This window comes from Cephus cinctus, unplaced genomic scaffold (assembly GCF_000341935.2).
Source record: "Cephus cinctus unplaced genomic scaffold, Ccin1 Ccin1_scaffold0318, whole genome shotgun sequence".
Taxonomy (NCBI): Eukaryota; Metazoa; Arthropoda; class Insecta; order Hymenoptera; family Cephidae; genus Cephus; species Cephus cinctus.
The window spans coordinates 559249-579574 of NW_014333019.1; the positions used below are offsets into that span (position 1 = coordinate 559249).

The window sequence follows — 20326 nt, forward strand, 5'->3', positions numbered from 1 at the left end:
GAATAAGAAAAAAAAAGAAATAAAGAGGAAACTGTGGAATTGGCCCCAGTACACGGGAACTTGGGTTATGCATATAGTATAGATATGCATAGATATGCCGTATGCTTTGGGAAACGAGAACGACTTTTTTTTATATGACCCAAACGAGTACTCTTTGGGCCTCCACGAGCAGTATTATAAGTTCCTATTTGAAAGAAATGTGTAGTGACGATTACGACGACAATGCCACTCTGCATGCTTGTAACGCTGTTAGAAATCGCCGTAATGGCGTACGATACAAATGAGCAAAATGCGAAACTTGGAGTTATTTAAAAAAACGCAGGACAATTACACCTATTGTTAGATTATACACACGGTTAAGATATGAAAAAAAAAAAACACGTGTCATATTGTGCAGCACGGATATCTATATATATGGATATAGAGACACTCAGGCAGCACCCTTCCGTTTTAAGAGATAGGGAAGTAAATAGAATTATTATTATGATAATAATGATAATAAAAGAAGTGACCACGAAATAACAGTCGTCTATACTCTGAGCAAGGTACATTCATTCCAAAGATACGTGAATCTTATGAGAATCGTTGATTTATAACTTTTCAAGCGTGTACTGTATGGGTAAGAGAAAGAGAGAGAGAGAGAAAGCTGTACGTAAGAGAGGGAGAAAGAACGAGAATTTTTGGCAATTTTTCAAGCAGCCAGTAAGTGCGACAAAATTATCACTGTATATACGCTGGCATCGAGATTCTGTACCAGTTGTAAGAGAGCAAGCGAGGAAGAGTGACAGGCAAGTGATATGCGAGTACTGAGAGAAAGATGAAGAAGTAAAGAGAGAGGGAGAGAGACAGAATGAGAAAGACGAAAAATGGCAAACCAATATACACGCAAAAAAATAATAGTTCAGAGTATAGCGAAGTAACTCGATTAGGAGGTATTATACATCAGTGAGCCTGAAGAAAATGCCTGAATGCGAGACAGAGACAGAGAGAGAGATAGAGGGTGAGAGAGAGAGAGAGAGAGAGAGAGAGAGAGAGAAAGAGAGAGAGAGAGAGGGCAGGCGTATAGGGAGAGGGAGATAGTTAACTTGAATGTACTTTATTTTCGTGTAATCACGAGGTGACGCTATGACGAATAATCAATTGCACAATGGGACAACGAAAAGTGAATGACAAGACATGCGACTAAGTGAGAGAGCAATTATATGAGATTAACGGTAAAATATAAGAAAAATAATGAAGGATGTAAATGGATTAAAAGAAAATAGCGTTATCGTGTGGCCTTTGTCGAGATAAACATTTTGGTTCTTTGATTCCCCGTAAAGTCCCGCGGGGTTGCTCCATGTCGAGTCTGTCGTTATAAATTATATATTATATACATATATATGTATATATATATATGTATATATATATATATATATATATATAATGTTTATACAGTCTATATACATATAAGCACCTATGATATAATATATCAATAATCACACACCCATAACATACGCCTGTGTATATTTTATATAATTTTCTCTACATCTTTTTTTTTGTTCCTCTCTTCTTTTTACTTTTGCTTTGCTATCATGTTTTATTTTCGATTTCGTGTTTTTACTCTTTTTTTAATTTTAGCGTCCCGTAAATTTTTTGGACGCACGTGCACCGCATTCTTAGCAACGTTTTACACATGCGATTCGTCGGTGTGTGATTAATCGCCATTGTAAACGTGCTGTAGGTTTAGAGTAAAGAGGAAAATTGATACAATGACTAAGCCAGGGCGAAGAGGAGTGGGAGGAAGGAATTCGTGAATCCTCAACGAACTGTGTTTAGTATGCGAAAACAAATATATATTATAACAATAATACGTATTCGCTCGCGAATCGCGTATTGTCGTGATGCGTGTACAAGTTTCTCGATCGTCATACGCATTAATAAAGGAACGATCGAATGCTCGTACGATAATATATAGATTATATATTTCATTATCGGGAAAATATTGTATAAAAGTTAATATGAGGATTTAGCGAATATTTGGCGGGCTGGGGGGTTCCCAGAAGGATGCAGGCAGGTATGTGTATATATATATAACAAAAAATATATATATGTACACAGTATTATGAGTTTCTAGAGGACGCAATGCCGCCATGCGTCTTGTCACAGCAAGTGCCAGCCCTTGCCAAGGATACTTTTGAAAAGTCACTCCGTCGTATTTCATTGTACTTCTACGATCATAAAAACAAGATTAATGTACACATGCCCATGTATCGAACAAAAAACATTAACCATCAGTATTTGTTTCTGAAATATTTCATTCGAATCCATAAAAAAAACAGTCGATCATTTTTACCTTATTGCTGTAATAGAAATAAAAATTCTCTCGCATGTATAAAACAATTTTAAAAAATATATCGATTAATAAATCCATGTATGGTATAATATCTAGGTTCATGTATTATATCCTTTAATTTAGTATAGATCTGCGGAATGTCAAGGAGCGCATAAAACTTGCATCTTGAAGCGCTCCTTGACGCACTGTGACACACTGGTGATCGCTCTAGGTGGATTTTCGAAAGGCCCGGGGTCTCTTCTGATTGGCTGTTGTTGAGAAGGTGGCTGAAAGTGGGGAGCATCTTACCTATAGACGTTCGAGTAGTGGGGAAGTGTCAGCAGTTGCGCGCGCTTCGCACGCGCATGTAGTGGTGGGCGCGTGTCGAGTGGAATGCGCAGAAGCACGTGGGATTTGTTTAGACAATTGTCAATCTCGTTTGGTAGTGGTTTGGTATTAACGAAGTCCCTGGGGCCCTTCCGGTAAGCCCCGTAGCGCAGAGGCGGCACTTCCCTGGTGGGTCGGTTTATGTGGTCGGCAGTGGTGGCAGTGGCTATGGTTCACGTGGAAGGGGTTGTGCTTAATGGAGTGGGGATAGAGCCCAGGATTTCCACCTAGAGGGAGCAAAAGAACATCAGCAGAATAAGTCCGCCATATTGAATCACTTTCGTTAATTTTTGCGCGGAGGCGCGCCGCGAGAAATTTTTTCCTTGAAAAAAACGGAATATCTACGGCCGTGTTACCGGGTACACGACCTCAAGTACTATCCCCTACGGGACATCGCGAGTTCCCGGATCACCAGGAATTGTCCGCGAGTTCGGTCAATCCTCCCGGAGGATGTACGACACCCGGGTGCGAGGGGCCCTCGCGGAAACGTGCCGAAATTGTCGTGCGTGTACGATTTCGTGTCTGTAGAAAAGTGTATATGTTGTTGAAGATTTACTGTTCCTTGTGGTGTGCGCCTTTCGGTATATACCCAGTGGTAGAAAAGTTACTTGCATAAAGTACAGTGTACCGCCATCTAATCTCATTGTGAAATTATACACAAATCAAGTAATATCTGGATTAAAGAAGGAAAAGAGACAAGCCCTGCCACTAAGATTACTGAGCTTCGTGCTGATGCGTGGCGCGTAGCGCCTCTAGTGTATATAATAGTGTACTCTTTAGTGTACTTCGATGTACTACGGTGTACTAGTGTATTACTAGTGTAGTAAGAGATCCACGACACAGTGGAAAGCTAACCGGCTGCTTCCCTGCCTGCTTGGTTGGCTCATTCGACAAGATTTCATTACGTCTGTCTGCCTGTCGATCTGTATGGGTTCTACTGGCAGCTAAGCCGATTTCGTTTCTCCGTTCGTTCCCACCAAATTCCTTGGGATAGGATTGTGTGTTCAAACGATTTACGCATACTCGGAAGAAGCTTCGTCGTAACAACAGGTACGTACCGGCTTGGAGAGTTGTGGGCGTATTGTGTGTCAAAATAATTGTTTGATCAAGAAATACATTGTTGTATGTACAGAATGTTTGGCTATGACGAGAAATGATTAACTTTAAAATAAGCCTATTATGTATACTATACCAAATATTGTGTAACTTAGTCAAATTTCAAATCTATGAAATATCTGGCAATTGCGAAATAATTGGAGAAACTATGAAAATTTCTCTCATGCTGTAGTCTGTCAGCTGTCATAACAGTGATAAAAATACGCGGTAAAAACGTTATTGATGTTCTTGAAGGAAAGAGAGGATAACTAATAAGGGCGAGGAGAAGGGAAGAGAGAAGAAAACATCTTGTTAGCACAGTTTTGGACAATTTTAGTGCGAGAAGCGTCATACCAGGGGTGCCGATAGTCACGTGATCGGTTGTAAGAAAATGGGGCGGGAATTAGGCAGAGTGTACTGCCACCGTTATAATACAGGACCATGTATACGTCGAGAGGTCGTTAGGCCGGTATATTCACAAGATTCTAAGTTAATGAAAACGGCCACGTATAAACGTATGCGCATACGGATTTATGAAGAATAACGTATGGAGGAAAAGTATACTACAAGGAAAATCGTATAACTAGGGAACCGTTGGTTGGATGAGACGATGGAGGGTGAACCAAAAAGAAAATAAAAAATCACCGCAAATACACCTCGTGGGTGGTAGACATCAGAACGTGGGGTGAGAATGGGTGGCCAGGGCTGGCTGGCCGTGGTCCCGGTTGAAAAATCGATTTCCCGTAGGGCTCTTGACGTGAAGGTGGTCGTTTCAACCGGTAGGCGACAGAGCGATGGTCATAATTTGCAAAAATTCCTAGAAAACCGTAAGAGTGGGATATATTTTTTTTACGATGTATAAGCATGTGTATACAGGAAAATATTACATAGCAATGATATTAGATACAACTGACTACGGTGATGACCCTAACGTTCTTATAGAAACTTTATTGAAGTATTTTCAAACTCTGTCAATCATCCTCGCAGGGTGCCACGAGGATGGCTTAAAGGATAGTAGTAGGACTTAGCAATTTCTCGAAGCAGCTGATATGCGCAGTAGTAGTACCCGATATTATTTTCTTTGTTAGATACTATGCCACTGCTATTAATATCATTAATTCTTCTTCCTGGTACTCCCTGAGAACCCCTGAAAACTACTGCCGCTTTGCTTTGGGCCCCGTTCGTCTCCCGTTATTATGTACGGACCTGCCTACCCGCTTCGAGTCTCGTACCGCTACGCTTAGCTGCCATTGTGCCGAGACGCCACTTCCGAAGCATCAAATTCAATTCCACGCTCGCACTTCATTCGAATACTTCCGCGACTTTCTAGTGTACGTTCATCTAGGATCTTCCACGGAGAGTTGGCTCTTATATCGCTCTGTAGTAACATTTTGAGTGCTACGGTAATATGTGGGTGGTAGGGTTGTGCCGCGTTTTCAAACAGACTTTAACCCGTGGAGGTTAGAATAGTACTTGTCTGCCGAACGGTTACCTTATACAGTACTATTGGCAGTACTTTATACCTCACGTATTAACGAAGGTACTGTGTCTCTGTTAAAATTTAACACTTGATTTTGTTAATGATTTCTATTATGAATTCACTAACACTAAGTATTGTGTATACATTTTTAGTATTGTGACTTTTAAGGGTTGCTCATGTTAATATTGTTACAGGGTTGTTGCACTGGGGAGAATGGAAGCCATGGACTTGGATGGGGATGCTGTAGTTGACCTAAGTGTCAGGTACGTGATGTCGATAGATTTTGTTTTTAATATTTTCTAATTCTTTTTTATGTGACAGAAGTATACTTTGTGTTATCTTTAATAAGAAGGAATGTTGTAAGTATAGAGTTACCTATCAACAGAAAATTCTAGTACAGATATGTATGCTTACGTAAAAAAGAAAAAAAAACTTGTTTCTTATCGCGATCCACGAGTGCTATACATAGTATATACCTGCAATATTCACTAGTTATATATCTTTAGTAAAACTGTCGAATATTGACATAGCTAAAAAGAAATTGGTATTGAAAAGATCTTGTTCCAGCAGTAGCGGAAGAAGGGACTCCCCGTCCGTGTCAACAAATTCTGGCGACTTGGGAGCTCCGTTGGATCTAGGAATACACTTCTCTAATCCAAGTTTGGAGAATAATATGCCGGAAGCACGAAATATACAAAATGCTGCGAGAGGCATCCTGGCACCAAAGTCCGGCGACGATAGGCGTCCACGTCGTAATCTAAGGCCGCGGACAGAACGTAGTTACGCTGAGAGTCCGGACGAACCACGTATTAATGGCTATTTAAATGGAAATGCTTCAGATAGCGACGAAGGTAATTTACGACGATAAAATTAATAATATAGGTTATCCCTGAAATATTCAGGTTAAATGGAAACTGTTTCAAAGACCACTTGTTCCTTCATAGGAGATATGCCGCCGTTACTTCCGATCAAAGAACTGTCTTCCGACGAGTTAGCCGAGCGCGAGAGAACACTGCGTAAATTGCGTGAAGAGCTCAGGTCGGAGGAAATGAAGTTAGTGCTCCTGAAGAAGCTTCGACAGTCTCAACAGCTTAAGGAGAATATAGCAGCGGTACCGAAGGTACCGAGTAAATTACCACCACCAGTTACGATTCAGCCAGCAGCTCATAGGTAAGTATCAGGGGAGTTACTGACGTAGATGGCATTGTTGGGTACACGGTATAGGATCTTCTTGACGCGAAGGATATATTTAGTCACAGGGCAAGCAAGGCACCACCACCGTTACTCAGAGGACAACCTGCACCTAGTAGAAGTAGTAGTTTACATGCGCCGCCTCCAGGAATGCTACTTCCACCGACAGCCGGACGTAGTGCGACTTCGAGTACGGGCATGCCACCGAATATGGTGATACCACAGCCACCTCATTCTCGAGGAAGGCCCACCACTGGTACACCTAATGTTCCCAGTTACCATGCACCAGCTGATAGGACTGAAAGGTCTACGAAGGACCCTACTCCGGCTCCGGCTCACCAGGTGTGTACACATTTCTTTTTGTATTGCACTTTTCGTAACATTTTACGTGCTCGTACACGACCTATTCGTATGTCCTGTCTATTTTAAGAATTTGTATATCTAACCAAGATATATAGACAGTATGGCATGGGCTAGGTGGTCGAGATACGCTGAAGTTATCGACTCTGAGACTAGTTGGTTCCCTGGCGTAGGGATATAGTTAACGCGATGAATTAGTTATTCATGTTACCTGGCGAATAATTGTCATATTTTTATGTACAATCATAAAGCAGCTTATTGGAAGTCAAGAAAATAAAGCTGTGCCACCGATAAATACACCCACCCCAATACCCGAACAGGTACATACAAAAAGCTGGTTCCATGTTACAAAAGAAATTATTGCGAGATTATTGTTTTATGTAGGGAGCGTATACTTTTTTTTCTGGTTCTCTTCTGCTACATATAATTCATCGAGTATGATAATTTTGTTCTAAACGAAACAAAAACTCAATTGATTTGCATCTAATCGTAATTTTTGTTTTCGCTATTCGAATGTCGATGTTATTCGTCATTTTTGTTTAAAAAACAAAGAATAGAAATTCTCGGAATATTTTTCGCATCGCACTATTTTTTATGAATACAGGAAAGGCCACGCGAGGATAACCAAACCCCGGCTCAACGTCAGGCGGCTGCGAAATTGGCTTTGAGAAAGCAGCTGGAGAAGACCCTTCTTCAAATACCTCCTCCAAAACCACCACCCCCAGAGATGCACTTCGTGCCGAATCCCTCGAACACGGAGTTCATATATCTCGTCGGGTTAGAGCACGTCGTCGACTTTATTACAAAAGAGCCAGCTATACCACCTCCGCCGGAACCATTCGAGTGTACCCAGTGCAAGACAGACTTCACACCCGTCTGGAAGTGGGAGAAACCAGCGAGCAGTGGTAAAAAGGAAGGACCTAGGGGACAACATGCGACGTTCCAGAGACCACCAGCTGGTCGTGATCCCAGGGTCATTTGTGAGCACTGTGTAACGACCAATGTAAAGAAGGCACTCAAAGCGGAACACACTAACCGGTTAAAAACAGCTTTCGTGAAGGCTCTTCAACAAGAACAGGAAATAGAGCAACGATTAGCCCAAGCAGCCTGTCCAAGTCCGGATCCGCCAGCTCCAAAGCCGGTTCCGAAGGCGGCTACGCCTACGAGAAGAGTAGCGACACCACCTGCGCCGCCACCGCAGGTCCCTCAAGCGCCACCACCAGCGCCAACGCCTCCTGCACCAAAACTCCAAGAGCATCCTCTGGTGAAGCTCGCCGAAAGTGGAAAATTCAGTCCTCATCACGCTGCCGCTGCGGCAGCCCTTCAGCAGCAATTACTCAGAGGTCAGTTTTTTGATGCAGTTGTCTATATTATAACCTAACCAAACCATGATTATTATTATATCTGTAACTTATACCTGACGAATCTTATTCGCAGAATTGGCGAAGAATCCAGTTTCTGGGTTGCCGCCGCATCAGCCGCTACCAGCGCACATGATGCCGCCATTCAATCCGATCCTATATCCTTATCAGCTAGCGATGGCGCAGGCCGCCGGAGGCAAGGGCCTCGTCGAGTTACAACGGCAGGCTGCTGATCTTCAGCGTCAATACTTGCTTGACATGATACCCTCGCAAGCATCCCAAGGGCAAGGAAGTCAGGCCCCACCGCGGGCTCATCCTCACAATTGGAAGACGTAACCGACGGACGTGCCGAAACGCTGAACGCTAAACGTTTTCAAGTGCGGTTGTTTTAATAATTGAATCGCGCGGACTCGCAACCGAAGGTGCTCGAGAGTAATAATAATAACAACAACAAGGAATATAAGCCAACGTTGCCGTGCGCGAATCTCGAAGATACGAATAGACACACGAGCCATAACCTAACTCAACCTGGAAAGCTGTCGAATTTGCTCATTAAAGATTTCTCCAATTATCATAGCATATATATTTTATTTCCTGTAAATGTCGTCATTTGCGCGTACAGTTTACTTTAACCGTTATAATCTTAATCTAGAAAAAAATATCTTGGCCGTTATACGGCCGAGTTTATCGTACTAGTAATGAGATTCCTACCAATAAGAGGTCCCTGTGTACTACTACGTGTGTTTGACTGCTCTTTCCAGGAAGAGGTTATTTTGAGGTTAACACGTGTGCAAGGCCAAGGGTCTTTATGAATGAAGTTAAAATGAAGAGCTCGAAGGAGTTTGAAAAAAAAATGAACGCTAATAAACGAACGGGTGCATAATGAATATGGTTTGACGAAATCGGCATGTTATGCACTCTCAGGAGTAAACATAATTATTAACAATTATTATACGATATTGCAATTAGAATGGAGGAATTTGTAAAGCTCTAAGACAGTAATAAGTGTTCTACGATTAACTCGTTCGTAATGATTAATTAACAATAACAATGAATGGGGGTCACGAGAATAACGCACTCGCGAAAAGATCAAGTGCACCGAGTGAATCGAGTAAGCAGCAAGGAGCAATGACAGAAATGGGAAAAATCTTTCACAATTAGTAGAATTAAAAACGAGAAGAAAAAAGTAAATATCTCTTCCGTTGGTCAGAAAATTTTATGTACGCTCATGGAACACACGCAACGCACACACATACCCATGGTCTTGCGGTAGTACCTGTACTTTACGTATCTTCTTTTTTTTTGCAAAAATTAGCTATTTTTTAAGATGAACGTTGACGTAACCTTGTCGCGCTCGCCCACAAAAACAAAAGAAACAACAAAAAAGTGTGTGTATAAACGTATGTATGAATCTGAGTGGCTTAATTTCCACCGTGCAAAGTTTGAACAGGAGTTAAGCAGCCTCATTGGTCAATTCCATTCAACTCCTATACCTGGTTGGTTAACTCTGTTTAAACTCTGCACGGTAGAAACAGCCAGTGTGTCCTTGACGACGAGTTTGTTCTTCCTGGGTTTTTTTCTTTCATTCTTTCATTCTTTCTTTATATTTCTTTAAAAAAGCAATTAGCAAAGCATTTGCGTGTCTGATCTTTGACGAAAGTGACGATGAGGTCAACTGAAGAAAAATCTCGCATTTGTAACATTTTGCATAGCTCCGAGAGTGTTGCTGTATCGCAAGATTTTTATTACGAGTATAGTATATGTGTGTATATATAATATAATATGTGAAACAAAAAAAGGTACATACTTCTATTCTCTCGAGTATTTAATAATTGGATAATACCAGTACTTTCGTTTGTCTCTTTGACCGCGTCATTCCGCGACCATACATTCATTTCACATTTGAATTCTTTCCCACGAAAGCAACTGCTCTTTCTAAACTTAATTTTATAATGGGCCCATCTAACAATCGATATGTTTCTGTACACACGACTTTGTATACCGGAAACCAAGTTAATCCAAAAACAGTCATAGACAAACATAAAATTAAACTTCTACAACCGTCAAAATGTCAATGCTGTTAGACATTTCTTTTTGTAGTCTCGATGTTTCTCGGTTACACAAAAAGATAAGAGAATTTACCAAAAACAAAAAGGAAATAGGTAAAGGATGGTTGAGAGTGGGAGAGATGAAACGACAATGATAAGGGAGCGAAAAATACATACATGTACACGTTATAGCCATTCATACGTACACATATACATAAACATTTAGCATAATTCCCCTTTGTACTACCATGATAGTTCTTCGAGCTACTTCAAGAGAAACGAAAGAAAGTAGCAAACAAAATATGCAAAAGTACTCTCTACGTATATGGTACGCCGTAAATAAGTCTTACAATCTGCATAATAGATATTGAAATCTCTCTCTCTCTCTCTCTCTCTCTCTCTCTCTCTCTCTCTCTCTCTCTCTCTCTCTCTTTCTTTCTTTCTTTCTCTCTCTCTCTTTCTTTCTTTCTTTCTTTCTATCTGTGTTTTGTATATTCAGTTTTGGCATAGACGTATCCCAAGGATGCTAATCTTTCCTTTGGCCGATGTGCAAGATCACGCGTCACCGGGTTCACGGTTCTGTCGACCTTCAAATAATAAAACAGAAAAAAATTCAATCAAATGGATGATAAATCAGAAGAGTACATGTATGCACATACGCATTCCTATGTTTTACGCATGGCAAGTTTCGTACGATTAATTTGCGTGTTAAAGACGTGATAGACGCGTGCGGACGTTGATTATTAATATAATGGCCAATCGAGAAATAGAGAGATACATATCGACGAATAATGTAAAGAAAAAGAATAGAATGTTCGACCGAAGTAACGAACAAAGAGAAAAAGGTTCAAATCGAAGATAAAGCAAAGCCGTCGCTCGTTAAAAATCGTCCAAAAATTAGATTCGCGTAATTTATGAGTGATCGTGCGTCCCTTATTCAGGAAGTGATAATACTTGTTTTTTGTTTTATTTCTTTTTTTGTTTTATTTTTTTTTTTTTTTATATCTACGTGTCCAACGCTAGACGGGGAATATAAAAGTTTAATATTGTATGTGTGTGTTTTTCCGCTGTTTACGGTGCTACTGATTCGTGAGGGATGAAAAACAGGAATGTTATTCACGCACTCGCACGCACTTCCAAAGTCAAAAATATTTATACGAAAAAAAAAGTTAGAAGATACGAAAAGAGTTAAAACGAGACGAATGTACCATTTTTTTGTTTGTAAACCGATGATAACGTAGTCAAATTTGATTAGAGCATTTTGTTCGTTTTATTTCTTCTCTTTTCTTTTCATCTTAGTCACTCACGTGGAATCCTTTTGCTTCCCTTTGAACATCGTCATTCTCGTCAACATAAAAAAAAAAGGAATCTATATGTCCTTCCTTCCACGTACGATCGATAAATTTAACAATAATCCAATAAACTATTACGAAAGGTAAACGAATAAAGCTTGTCAATGATTGTATTTCAAGATTTTATTTTAAACTGTCAAGGCAAAAGTCGCACATATGCGTCTAAGCGTAATGGTGAGTATGTGTACGAACAAAAAAAGAAAGTGAACAAATTTAAAAGGGAAGTAAAAATATATATTTACAAGCAATTCATATAACTGTTGACTGATCAACGTTAAGAGGTGAACGACGCTTTGCAAATGAAAGGGAAACGCAGAAAATAACAAGGATACAGAAAATTAAGGAAACTGAAAAGAAAACTTTACCTTCAAAAAAAAACGAAACCCACCGGACTGCCTCGACTTTACGACCCAGTTTAGCCAGTCAATAGACACGAATGTTGTATGTTTATGTACACCTATGTACTCATGTTTTTACATATATATATGCTGTTTCGTACTGGATGTCCCTTACGCAATGATCTTACGGACGTTTACGGGCTTGAAAGTTGAGTATATCATTTTATTCGGATTAACATTCGCGGTGCGATTCTGTCTCTCTGTCACTTTCTTACGTCCGTTCGTCAGCAAACGATATCTTAACGCTGAACAATTTTGTTTTCACCTTAAAACCACCTAGTTCTATTGCTTCTTTTCGTTCAACTGTCCCAGACACCTTCTAAAGTGCTTAGAACAGAACGGATAGAGGCTCGGCTGGTCGCAAGTCCGACATGCTGCTGCTAGGTGTGAACAGCAACGCACGCCCTCGCGACAGCATGAGGCCCACAATTCGGGACCGGCTGATGCACAGTTGTTGCAATAACAGTCACCTGCGAAGAGAAGGCATATATGTGGTTTATGAATAATTCTTTTCTAGCTCAGGGTACGATTAGAAAATTACGTTTTCTATGCATTGGAATTTCATAACGATCTTGTATACAGTCTGAAGTATTTTGAAAAATTATTTTTGGTAGTCCTGAAAGAGGATCTATTACTATATACCTTGTGTATAGAATCCGTAAATAACTACTATGAGTAGAAGGTTTGTTGACAATCGTAAATTCTGGTATCAAAGAATTTCCATATAAATCAGTACAACCAGGAATTGATCTCAAGGTTTTGCTCAATGATTTACTTATCTTATATAGACTTTGTCACCATTACCTAAATTTTGCCGCTGGCTACCCGTGATAGTTCCGGATACAAAAGGCGAAGGACTGAATTAATATTAAACACGGTACGCGCGTTGATGTGGAATGTATTTTATGTTTTACCGGAGATCATGACGATTCAACATTTTTCTCTATTCGGTGGAGTTATCGCTTTGGAGGATCGGCAATGTCGTTCGGGAGTGGCTTATTATTGTATAGTAACCAAGGTCATGGTTCATTGTTATCGAGAAGAATAATGGGTTGAAAATTGTAGAAATTTAATCTCTTTTTGTTTTCATAATTGCAGGAACACGCATGCGGCTGTGAATGTACATGCAATTTCCGATAATTACAATAATACTCACCACGAGGACAATCTGCCGATCTGCGCGCTTCAGCTCTACGACATTCTAGTCCATCCTCGTCTTGGGGGCACGTTGTGGATGTTTCCGTAATATTGTTTTCGCCCAGAATTTCCGCAATCTAGAATGAAAAATAGGAATCATAATTTTAGAGTAAAAAGTGAAATGGTATTTCGGACTAATTTTTTTACGGAGGATATAATTTTGCAAAAATGTTTCTACTAACCTGCTTGAACGCACCCGGTTTTGAAAAGAGTTTCACCAATTTTGTTAATGCTTTTTCGTTCTGTGTTTCTTTCGTAGTGTTTCCCAGACAACTGGCGACGATTAAAAAAATTGTGAGATACGGAAATATAGTGAGGATACGCATTGCAATGTTATGAGCGAAATTTGACGATGAAATTAAGGTATTAATTGTTGGCACTTGCGGTTTTTACTGATGTATAATATTCTACGTAGAATCCGAAAATGACGACTTGTCAAATACACTGTCGTAATGTGGACTCCGCGATTTTCAATCTCGTGCATTTCACTTCTTCCATGTAGTAGGGGCAAAAGCGATGATGAGAATTAGGGTGGGAGCGATGACGTGTTATCCAGATACAGGTAGAGAGCAAATTAGATTTATGAGAAAGAGTATAGCTGAGTGAGGATGGTGAATCATAGCACTTAAATTAGCGAATATTTAACAATAGCATTTTATATGGAATTTATGTATGTTTTTGAATATGCCGCACTGTATAGTCAAAATCATATTTGCAGACTCGCAGGATTGCTCATACATTCAGGATATTTCAGATATAAGCATAATAGTTTCTACTTATATATATAATAGTATTTTATTCTTCAATGTAACATATTATATTCTTTCGCGTATAATGTATTGCATTGGGTATAGTGACTACATCGGACAAACAAAATTAAAGTGCAGCGGTGTATCTAGGGAATTATTATGATACTAGGGAGTTTTTACAAGTTGCCTAGTGTGATTCGCCAGTGGCATCTCCACCGTGAAACGATGTGGCCAGCGCCGTACATAAATATTACGCAATACAGCGGTTTTCACAAGAATTTCCACGAAATTTTTATGTTGTACGCATTCGCACAGTCGATCTGAATTATCAGATGTGATTTAATACAACGTAAGTGCTAACGAACAGTGCGTGCGCGCGTGTGACGCGTGACGAAAAACTCTACAGAGTTTGAGGAGAATAGAGAAAGAAAGAAAGAGAAAAAAAGCAGAACTATAGGAAGACGCGAAGGGGGTCTCGCTACAGTTTCTTTGATATTGTTTGTGGTGTAGAATAATGAGAATAACCGTGTTTGCGGATTGATCTGGTAGAAAGAATCGTGTAACTTTTTCGTTCACGACGGTAGTTGACCGTCTCGCTCGCCGAGAAATGTCAAAATGGCGTCTTCCCAGGACGCTTGGTACCTATCGTTGTTGGGCCTAGCTGAAAACTTTCGCACCTCAAGTCCGCCGAACATCAAGTCCTGTATCCAGTGTTTACAAGCTGTATTTAACTTCAAGCCGCCGCCCCGGGTCGAGGCTCGTACACATCTTCAGCTTGGCAACATACTCCTCACCCATACGAAGAACATCGACCTGGCGCGTTCCCATCTCGAGCAGGCGGTCGGTCTTCTTGTTACAATTTTTCTTGTATCTTCAGTAATTGTCTTATATTATTTTATTGTCAATTGGATTTTTTCTGAGTTTTGTATTGACATATTATTTAAGGTTTTTCGAAAAATTCAAACTGTTCCTAACCTGTATTCAAATTGTTTGACATTTTGTCAACCAGTTTTATGGGTGACTGTTATGCTAGAACTACGAGAAAGAGATTAGCGACAGAGATTGTGATAGTGCATTCATATATTTTCAGTGGAGGCTCAGTCAAAATATAAATACATTTGATGATGTTAAATTTGAGGCTGCCAGTGTTGTTGCTGAATTGTATGAACAGCAACAGCAGCCCAATCTTAGTAAGCCCATATTGAGGAAAGCTATTGAATTGTCGCAACATAATGTCTACTGGCACTGTAGACTTATATTTCAATTGGCTGTAAGTATTATAAAAATATGTCTTTCAATATTTGATTATTAATATAGAACCGTGGTATAACTGTTTCTGTTAATTATTTCTAGCAAATCCATGCATCCGAAAAAGATTTTGTTGTTGCAAGTAGTCTTCTTGGAGTTGGCGTGGATTATTCTCATATAAGCAATGCCAGTTATACGAGGGTCTTGTTTCTATTAAGCAGAGGGATGCTTCTGTTGATTGATAAAAAATTTACAGAAGTACATCCACTTCTTAATCAGGCAGGACATCTCGTAGAAAATTGGCAGGGTAGTACACATCAAAAGGAATACCTGAAAGTTTATTTTTTGGTTCTTCAAGTTTGTCACTTCCTCATGGCAGGCCAGGTATGTGAATTTATGTAGCAAAGTTAGCTATTATAATTTTATGTGATACAAAGATGTTTTTATTTTAATTTTAGGTCAAAAGTGTCAAACCTTGTTTAAAACAATTGCAACAAAGTATACAGACAATAATGTCGCCTAGTTGGCCCTCCGATGAAATTGTTACTGGTTCGAACATAGGTGACATGTTTGTATGGATGCCAAAGGAACACTTATACGTTTTGGTTTACCTCGTAACGGTGATGCATTCAACGCAAGCGGGATATATGGCTGAAGCACAAAAATATACGGACAAGGCTCTCACGCAAATTGAAAAACTTAAAAGTAAGAATAAGTTCAGTGTACTCAGAGCAATTCGTTACTAAAAAACACACGTAATAGAAGTTTTTCCTGATTTCGCAGTTGTAGACAACAAGCCAATACTATCAGTTTTTCAACTGATGCTATTGGAACACATAGTAATGTGTAGACTGGTTATGGGAAACAAAAGTTTAGCCCTTGCTGAAATCTCTCAGGCGTGCCAGCTATGTAGGCGGCAGCCTCGGCTTCTTCAGGCGCACAGACCACAACTTCATGCGTTGTTAGGGCTGTATGCAATGTCCATGAACTGTATGGAGGCCGCCGAAGCTCAATTCCAGGCTGCACTCGGGGTAAGTTTCTGCTTAAAGAAGAGTATATCAGTAATACTAACAACTTTCTCAATCGAGGATGTCCACTAGAAATGAGTTTGATTCTAATTTTCGTTTATAGACATCTCAAGAAAGGGAACTGTGGACGTTCGCCAATCTAAACCTGGCTATAGTATATCTGAGAACAAAGAGGGATGCCGATTTGGGAGCACTCCTTGAAAGGATAAATCCAGAGTCTTTACCGTCACATTCGCACTCCTTACGTGCAGCTGCGTACTACGTCCAAGGTCTTCAAGCATTTTTCGGTGCCAGATATAATGAAGCCAAGTATGAAAACATCAGAATCTTAAAGTAATATCTAGCTAAATATCATAAATGAAATTATTGTTCATCTTGTTTGTCTACTAGGAGGTATCTTAGAGAAACATTAAAGATGGCCAATTCCGAGGACCTCAACAGACTAACTTCCTGCAGTCTTGTACTCCTTGGTCACATATTCCTCTCTGTGGGAAACAGTCGAGAATCCATGAATATGGTGACACCAGCAATGCAGCTAGCTTCCAAGATACCTGACGTTCACGTGCAACTTTGGGCAAGCGCTATTTTGAAAGGTAAACGAAGGAACAAATTAATCATAGAAAACCATTGTTATTTCATAACCGTCATTCTTCTGTTATATTATAATATATTATATTTTTGTTTGTAATCTTTGCAGACTTGTATAGGTTATGTGGTGATCCGAATCGCGAAAGTGAGGCATATCAGATGCACTGCAATTTCTCGCAGATGCTCCTGAAAGATCACTTCCAAAGTACGCAGATGAGTGAACACTCTCTTATTCAATGGACTGACGGCCCGGTACCCGCATTGCCGAGCAATCCGCCACCATCCACCTCGCAGGCGATCCTCTAACAGGGCTCCACGAATCTTAAGGATATTTGCGAATTTACTTAACGGTCGCATCAGGCCCAAACTCTTATCGGGAATTCTTGAGAATTCTGAACAGAAATTAAGATAAAGAGTTAAGGCTCTCAGGAAGGTCTCCAATAAGTGTTAGATTATCTTTGCGACTTGAAAAAGTAGAAGGGGTATGGGTGAGTGAAGATGATACAGGGCTCGGGAGCATTAACGCTCAACGACTCTGCTTAGTCGTTGCGGGATGCGCAAAAGCGCAGCACGTTGGCGTGTCGCAACCAGCGAGAAAAATTGAACTGTACGAAAAGTTGCGTGTAGTTTTATATTCTGGTTTCTCGTTGCATTCTTGTTTCTACGAATCGTTTTTTATTCCCGCATTTCTCACATCCGGACGCAATGTTTCAACAAACATTTTTTATACCATTATTTTGTGCCTCCTTTTATTCTGAAAAAAATGTATTTACTATTGTTTCAAAAACATCATTGCATGCAGAATATATATAAAATATACGGAGTATCCACGTTTCTTATGTTCGCTCTCATTTATGTGCAACTTTCATAACATCGTTTACGATTTTTGTAGATTTTCATTTTACGTTTATTTTCTTTTTCATTCTTTGGACAATGAAAGAGCGTTTATTCCGAATTAATATGCACGCAAGAAAGCTTCTACAGACTCTATTAATGCGAACAGTATAATCGTATATCGGAATTGGTAATTAAGAGGAGAATCGGTGGCAATACTTAATTCCTCGCAGGCTAATAATTTATTGTTTTAATGATTTTGCAGTCATCAACATATTGTTTTAAATAATTCAAGAATCATTAAAATAACTGGCATTTGTTATTTACACTGACGGATATGAATTGAACAAATGAAAAGTTGAATTCCGCCGTACAGAAATACTTGGACGCGGATATTGTCACAGTTATATGGTCATGCGGATCCTTTTAATTATAAGTACAATGTGATTGTAATATAACAACGAGATCAAGAGATCAACCGGAAGATTTTCATTCTCGTCGCGAGTAATTTATCAGTCTTCGAGGAATGTAGGGATAATGTGATCATGGTGTGTGTTATCAAATGAATGAAAAATCGTACAAATTATCTCAAAACAAAAAATTAGAAATTATACAAATGAGAAAGGAAAATGAAAAGGACAGAACCGAAGGAGATATCGAGATAAGGCCCGAAGGAGCTAAGGAGGGTTAGTTGGCCAACAAAGTGTGCAAAGTCATCGAGATTTTCCAGATCTACAAATATGACATACAAGCACGCGATGTAGGCGATAGTAGGTCACACTTGTACAGGACATTTCACACGTGATGCACGTGCGAATAGTTTTCGAGAGTATTTTTCATATCTGTATGCGTGTGTATCATTGCGCGGATGATCTCAATGCAATCCAACTGCCCGATTAATTAATGTTTCTTTATGCTACTGAATTTTCATTCAAGACAAAATATATCCCGTAAAAGTGAGAATGGTACGCGTGAAAAGTCCAGTATAAACGTTACCCGATTTCGAAGTGTTAAAGACTATCTGGCGGACACTTTGAAATCAAAAAACCTATATCTTTGTAGGTGTAGGCGCGCCGTTAACATGATTATATAATATTGAAGATGAATTAACATGACATATGTATATATATAAAACATATATATATATAACATAATAATATATATATGTATCATATTGAATATAATGATAGCATTGCAGCAGGGGCCTTAGCGCGCTCGGTCACTCGAACAATGGGAAAATGAATGTGCTTGTTTTTTCTGGCCCGTAGCTCGAGTCACCTTGTCACGTCAATAACTTGTATATATTAATAATTTCCATTATTATATTGATAATTGCATAGAATGATAGGCGAAACGAAAAATGGAACAAACCGCCGTTTGCGATACGATCATTCTGAAGAATCGTTAGTTATTATTATTATTGTTGTTGTTATATAGTCGGTGCACGAGTAAAACAGCTTGAAGTAACAAATGAGAACACGTGTTTCGTGCTAGTGACTCCTGTAGCAAAATTTCTCAATGACCATTGCTCTTGTGGAAGGTAATGGAATGGTTTTTCATTGATGTGCCGCACATTTCCTTTGGCAAAAATGCATTGGCAACGGACTTCGCATTTTTCTATCTGTCATTCTAAGCTATTTTGCTTGTGGACTGACTACATACACCGCCATTCTGTGTGTGGGCTAGGGGTGAGTGGATCATATTGGATGAATGATAGGCAGACAACATGAGAAAGAGAGATGACGATAATGAGAGTAAAGGAAATTCATACTGATTTGCCAATAGGGAGTAAGATTAAATTAAAAAAAAAGATTAAACGTGAATTCTTGTATAAAGACTTTTGTGCTTTGAGTAAAAAATCGTGCGTGTATGTGTGGACGTGATGAATGAATATGTAAAATGTGAATGGGAGTGGTCGGAGGAAACAATACAAAATTTGTCAAATTACAGAGAAAGTATGATTGAGTAAGATACTTTAACCTGAGCCAAATGTAAATTTTTTATTTCTTTCCTTTTTTAGTACTTTTATAAAATATGACGTTGATAGGCATGTGATGTCATGCATATTATAGTTTGAAGTTGTACGAAATACGTACTAGGAAAAATGGGTTTTTGTTTCTGTTTTCTTATCTCGGTCCATCTATGATACTCAGTACTGCTGTTTTCACTATGTAGGATTATATAGAAGAAACTTCACGGCTTTAATGTATTAGAAGAAAAAAAAATGGAAAACGGCTTAATTTTTTTTTCTAAACTTTCCTTTTGGGCGCATCGTGTGCGCGTATATGAGTATTACTGTATATATATTGTGTTGGTAAGCAAGTGTGATATGCGTATTGTCTTCAGAGGATGCCTAAGGAAATAAAATGAAACGGTTTAGAGGTATGCACGAGATTACCAGGACTAATGTTTATTTTATTTTTTCGGAAATCCGTGATCTTTCAAAACGATGCGCTTCTGCAATGGAGTCAATTGGTGGATCATTTGGACTGGACTTTAAATAACAATGGGTTATGTGATAGATCTTTTTTGTTGCTGTTTAATAGAGAATGCGAAAGAGAGAAAGAGAAAAGAGAGTGTGAGTGAGCCACGATTTTTCAAAATCTTGTACAGACTGTTTTACCACAAATGTATGTATTTTTTAAATATTAGACAAAGAAAAAGAAAAAAACATACTATGTCAAGGGGACCTATAC

The 20326-nt window shown here is 39.3% G+C and overlaps 3 protein-coding genes across 9 annotated transcripts; 2 read left to right on the forward strand and 1 right to left on the reverse strand.

Moving 5' to 3' along the window:
* Positions 1-2411: 2411 nt before the first annotated feature.
* LOC107266477 (transcriptional repressor p66-beta) lies at positions 2412-10445 on the forward strand. Of its 6 annotated transcripts, none has more exons than XM_015736985.2 (8): positions 2412-3751; positions 5471-5539; positions 5832-6127; positions 6221-6446; positions 6530-6809; positions 7079-7147; positions 7432-8170; positions 8265-10445. In XM_015736985.2, exons 2-8 carry the CDS (start codon positions 5490-5492, stop codon positions 8522-8524), a joined length of 1920 nt encoding a protein of 639 aa, XP_015592471.1. In that variant the 5' UTR covers positions 2412-3751; positions 5471-5489; the 3' UTR covers positions 8525-10445. The 6 variants fall into 6 exon arrangements, with proteins under 6 accessions (XP_015592471.1, XP_015592474.1, XP_015592476.1 ...); XM_015736988.2 differs by having other exon boundaries at positions 2453-3751; positions 5847-6127; XM_015736987.2 differs by lacking the exon at positions 2412-3751 and adding an exon at positions 4937-5336.
* Positions 10446-11696: 1251 nt separating this feature from the next.
* LOC107266491 lies at positions 11697-13659 on the reverse strand. The gene is made up of 3 exons (XM_015737014.2): positions 13366-13659; positions 13143-13260; positions 11697-12456 (listed from the first exon to the last, which is right to left on the reverse strand). The coding sequence occupies exons 1-3, from the start codon at positions 13507-13509 to the stop codon at positions 12269-12271; spliced, it is 450 nt and encodes a 149-aa protein (XP_015592500.1). The 5' UTR covers positions 13510-13659; the 3' UTR covers positions 11697-12268.
* Positions 13660-14135: 476 nt separating this feature from the next.
* LOC107266487 (MAU2 chromatid cohesion factor homolog) lies at positions 14136-20033 on the forward strand. 2 transcript variants are annotated; one of them, XM_025083721.1, is made up of 8 exons: positions 14136-14772; positions 15023-15202; positions 15286-15564; positions 15639-15885; positions 15943-16211; positions 16312-16517; positions 16599-16801; positions 16906-20033. In XM_025083721.1, the coding sequence occupies exons 1-8, from the start codon at positions 14548-14550 to the stop codon at positions 17100-17102; spliced, it is 1806 nt and encodes a 601-aa protein (XP_024939489.1). In that variant the 5' UTR covers positions 14136-14547; the 3' UTR covers positions 17103-20033. The 2 variants fall into 2 exon arrangements, with proteins under 2 accessions (XP_024939489.1, XP_015592490.1); XM_015737004.2 differs by having other exon boundaries at positions 14138-14772; positions 15964-16211.
* Positions 20034-20326: the final 293 nt, after the last annotated feature.

Coding starts and splice junctions, on each gene's coding strand:
- LOC107266477 (XM_015736985.2), top strand. CDS start 5,490: ATGGAAGCCATGGACTTGGATGGGGATGCTGTAGTTGACCTAAGTGTC. Junction 7,148..7,431: donor CCACCCCAATACCCGAACAG/GTACATACAAAA, acceptor TTATGAATACAG/GAAAGGCCACGCGAGGATAA. Junction 8,171..8,264: donor TCAGCAGCAATTACTCAGAG/GTCAGTTTTTTG, acceptor TCTTATTCGCAG/AATTGGCGAAGAATCCAGTT.
- LOC107266491 (XM_015737014.2), bottom strand. CDS start 13,509: ATGCGTATCCTCACTATATTTCCGTATCTCACAATTTTTTTAATCGTC. Junction 13,261..13,365: donor AACCGGGTGCGTTCAAGCAG/GTTAGTAGAAAC, acceptor TTTTCATTCTAG/ATTGCGGAAATTCTGGGCGA. Junction 12,457..13,142: donor ATCGGCAGATTGTCCTCGTG/GTGAGTATTATT, acceptor TTCTCTTCGCAG/GTGACTGTTATTGCAACAAC.
- LOC107266487 (XM_025083721.1), top strand. CDS start 14,548: ATGGCGTCTTCCCAGGACGCTTGGTACCTATCGTTGTTGGGCCTAGCT. Junction 14,773..15,022: donor GTTCCCATCTCGAGCAGGCG/GTCGGTCTTCTT, acceptor ATATATTTTCAG/TGGAGGCTCAGTCAAAATAT. Junction 16,802..16,905: donor GGCAAGCGCTATTTTGAAAG/GTAAACGAAGGA, acceptor TAATCTTTGCAG/ACTTGTATAGGTTATGTGGT.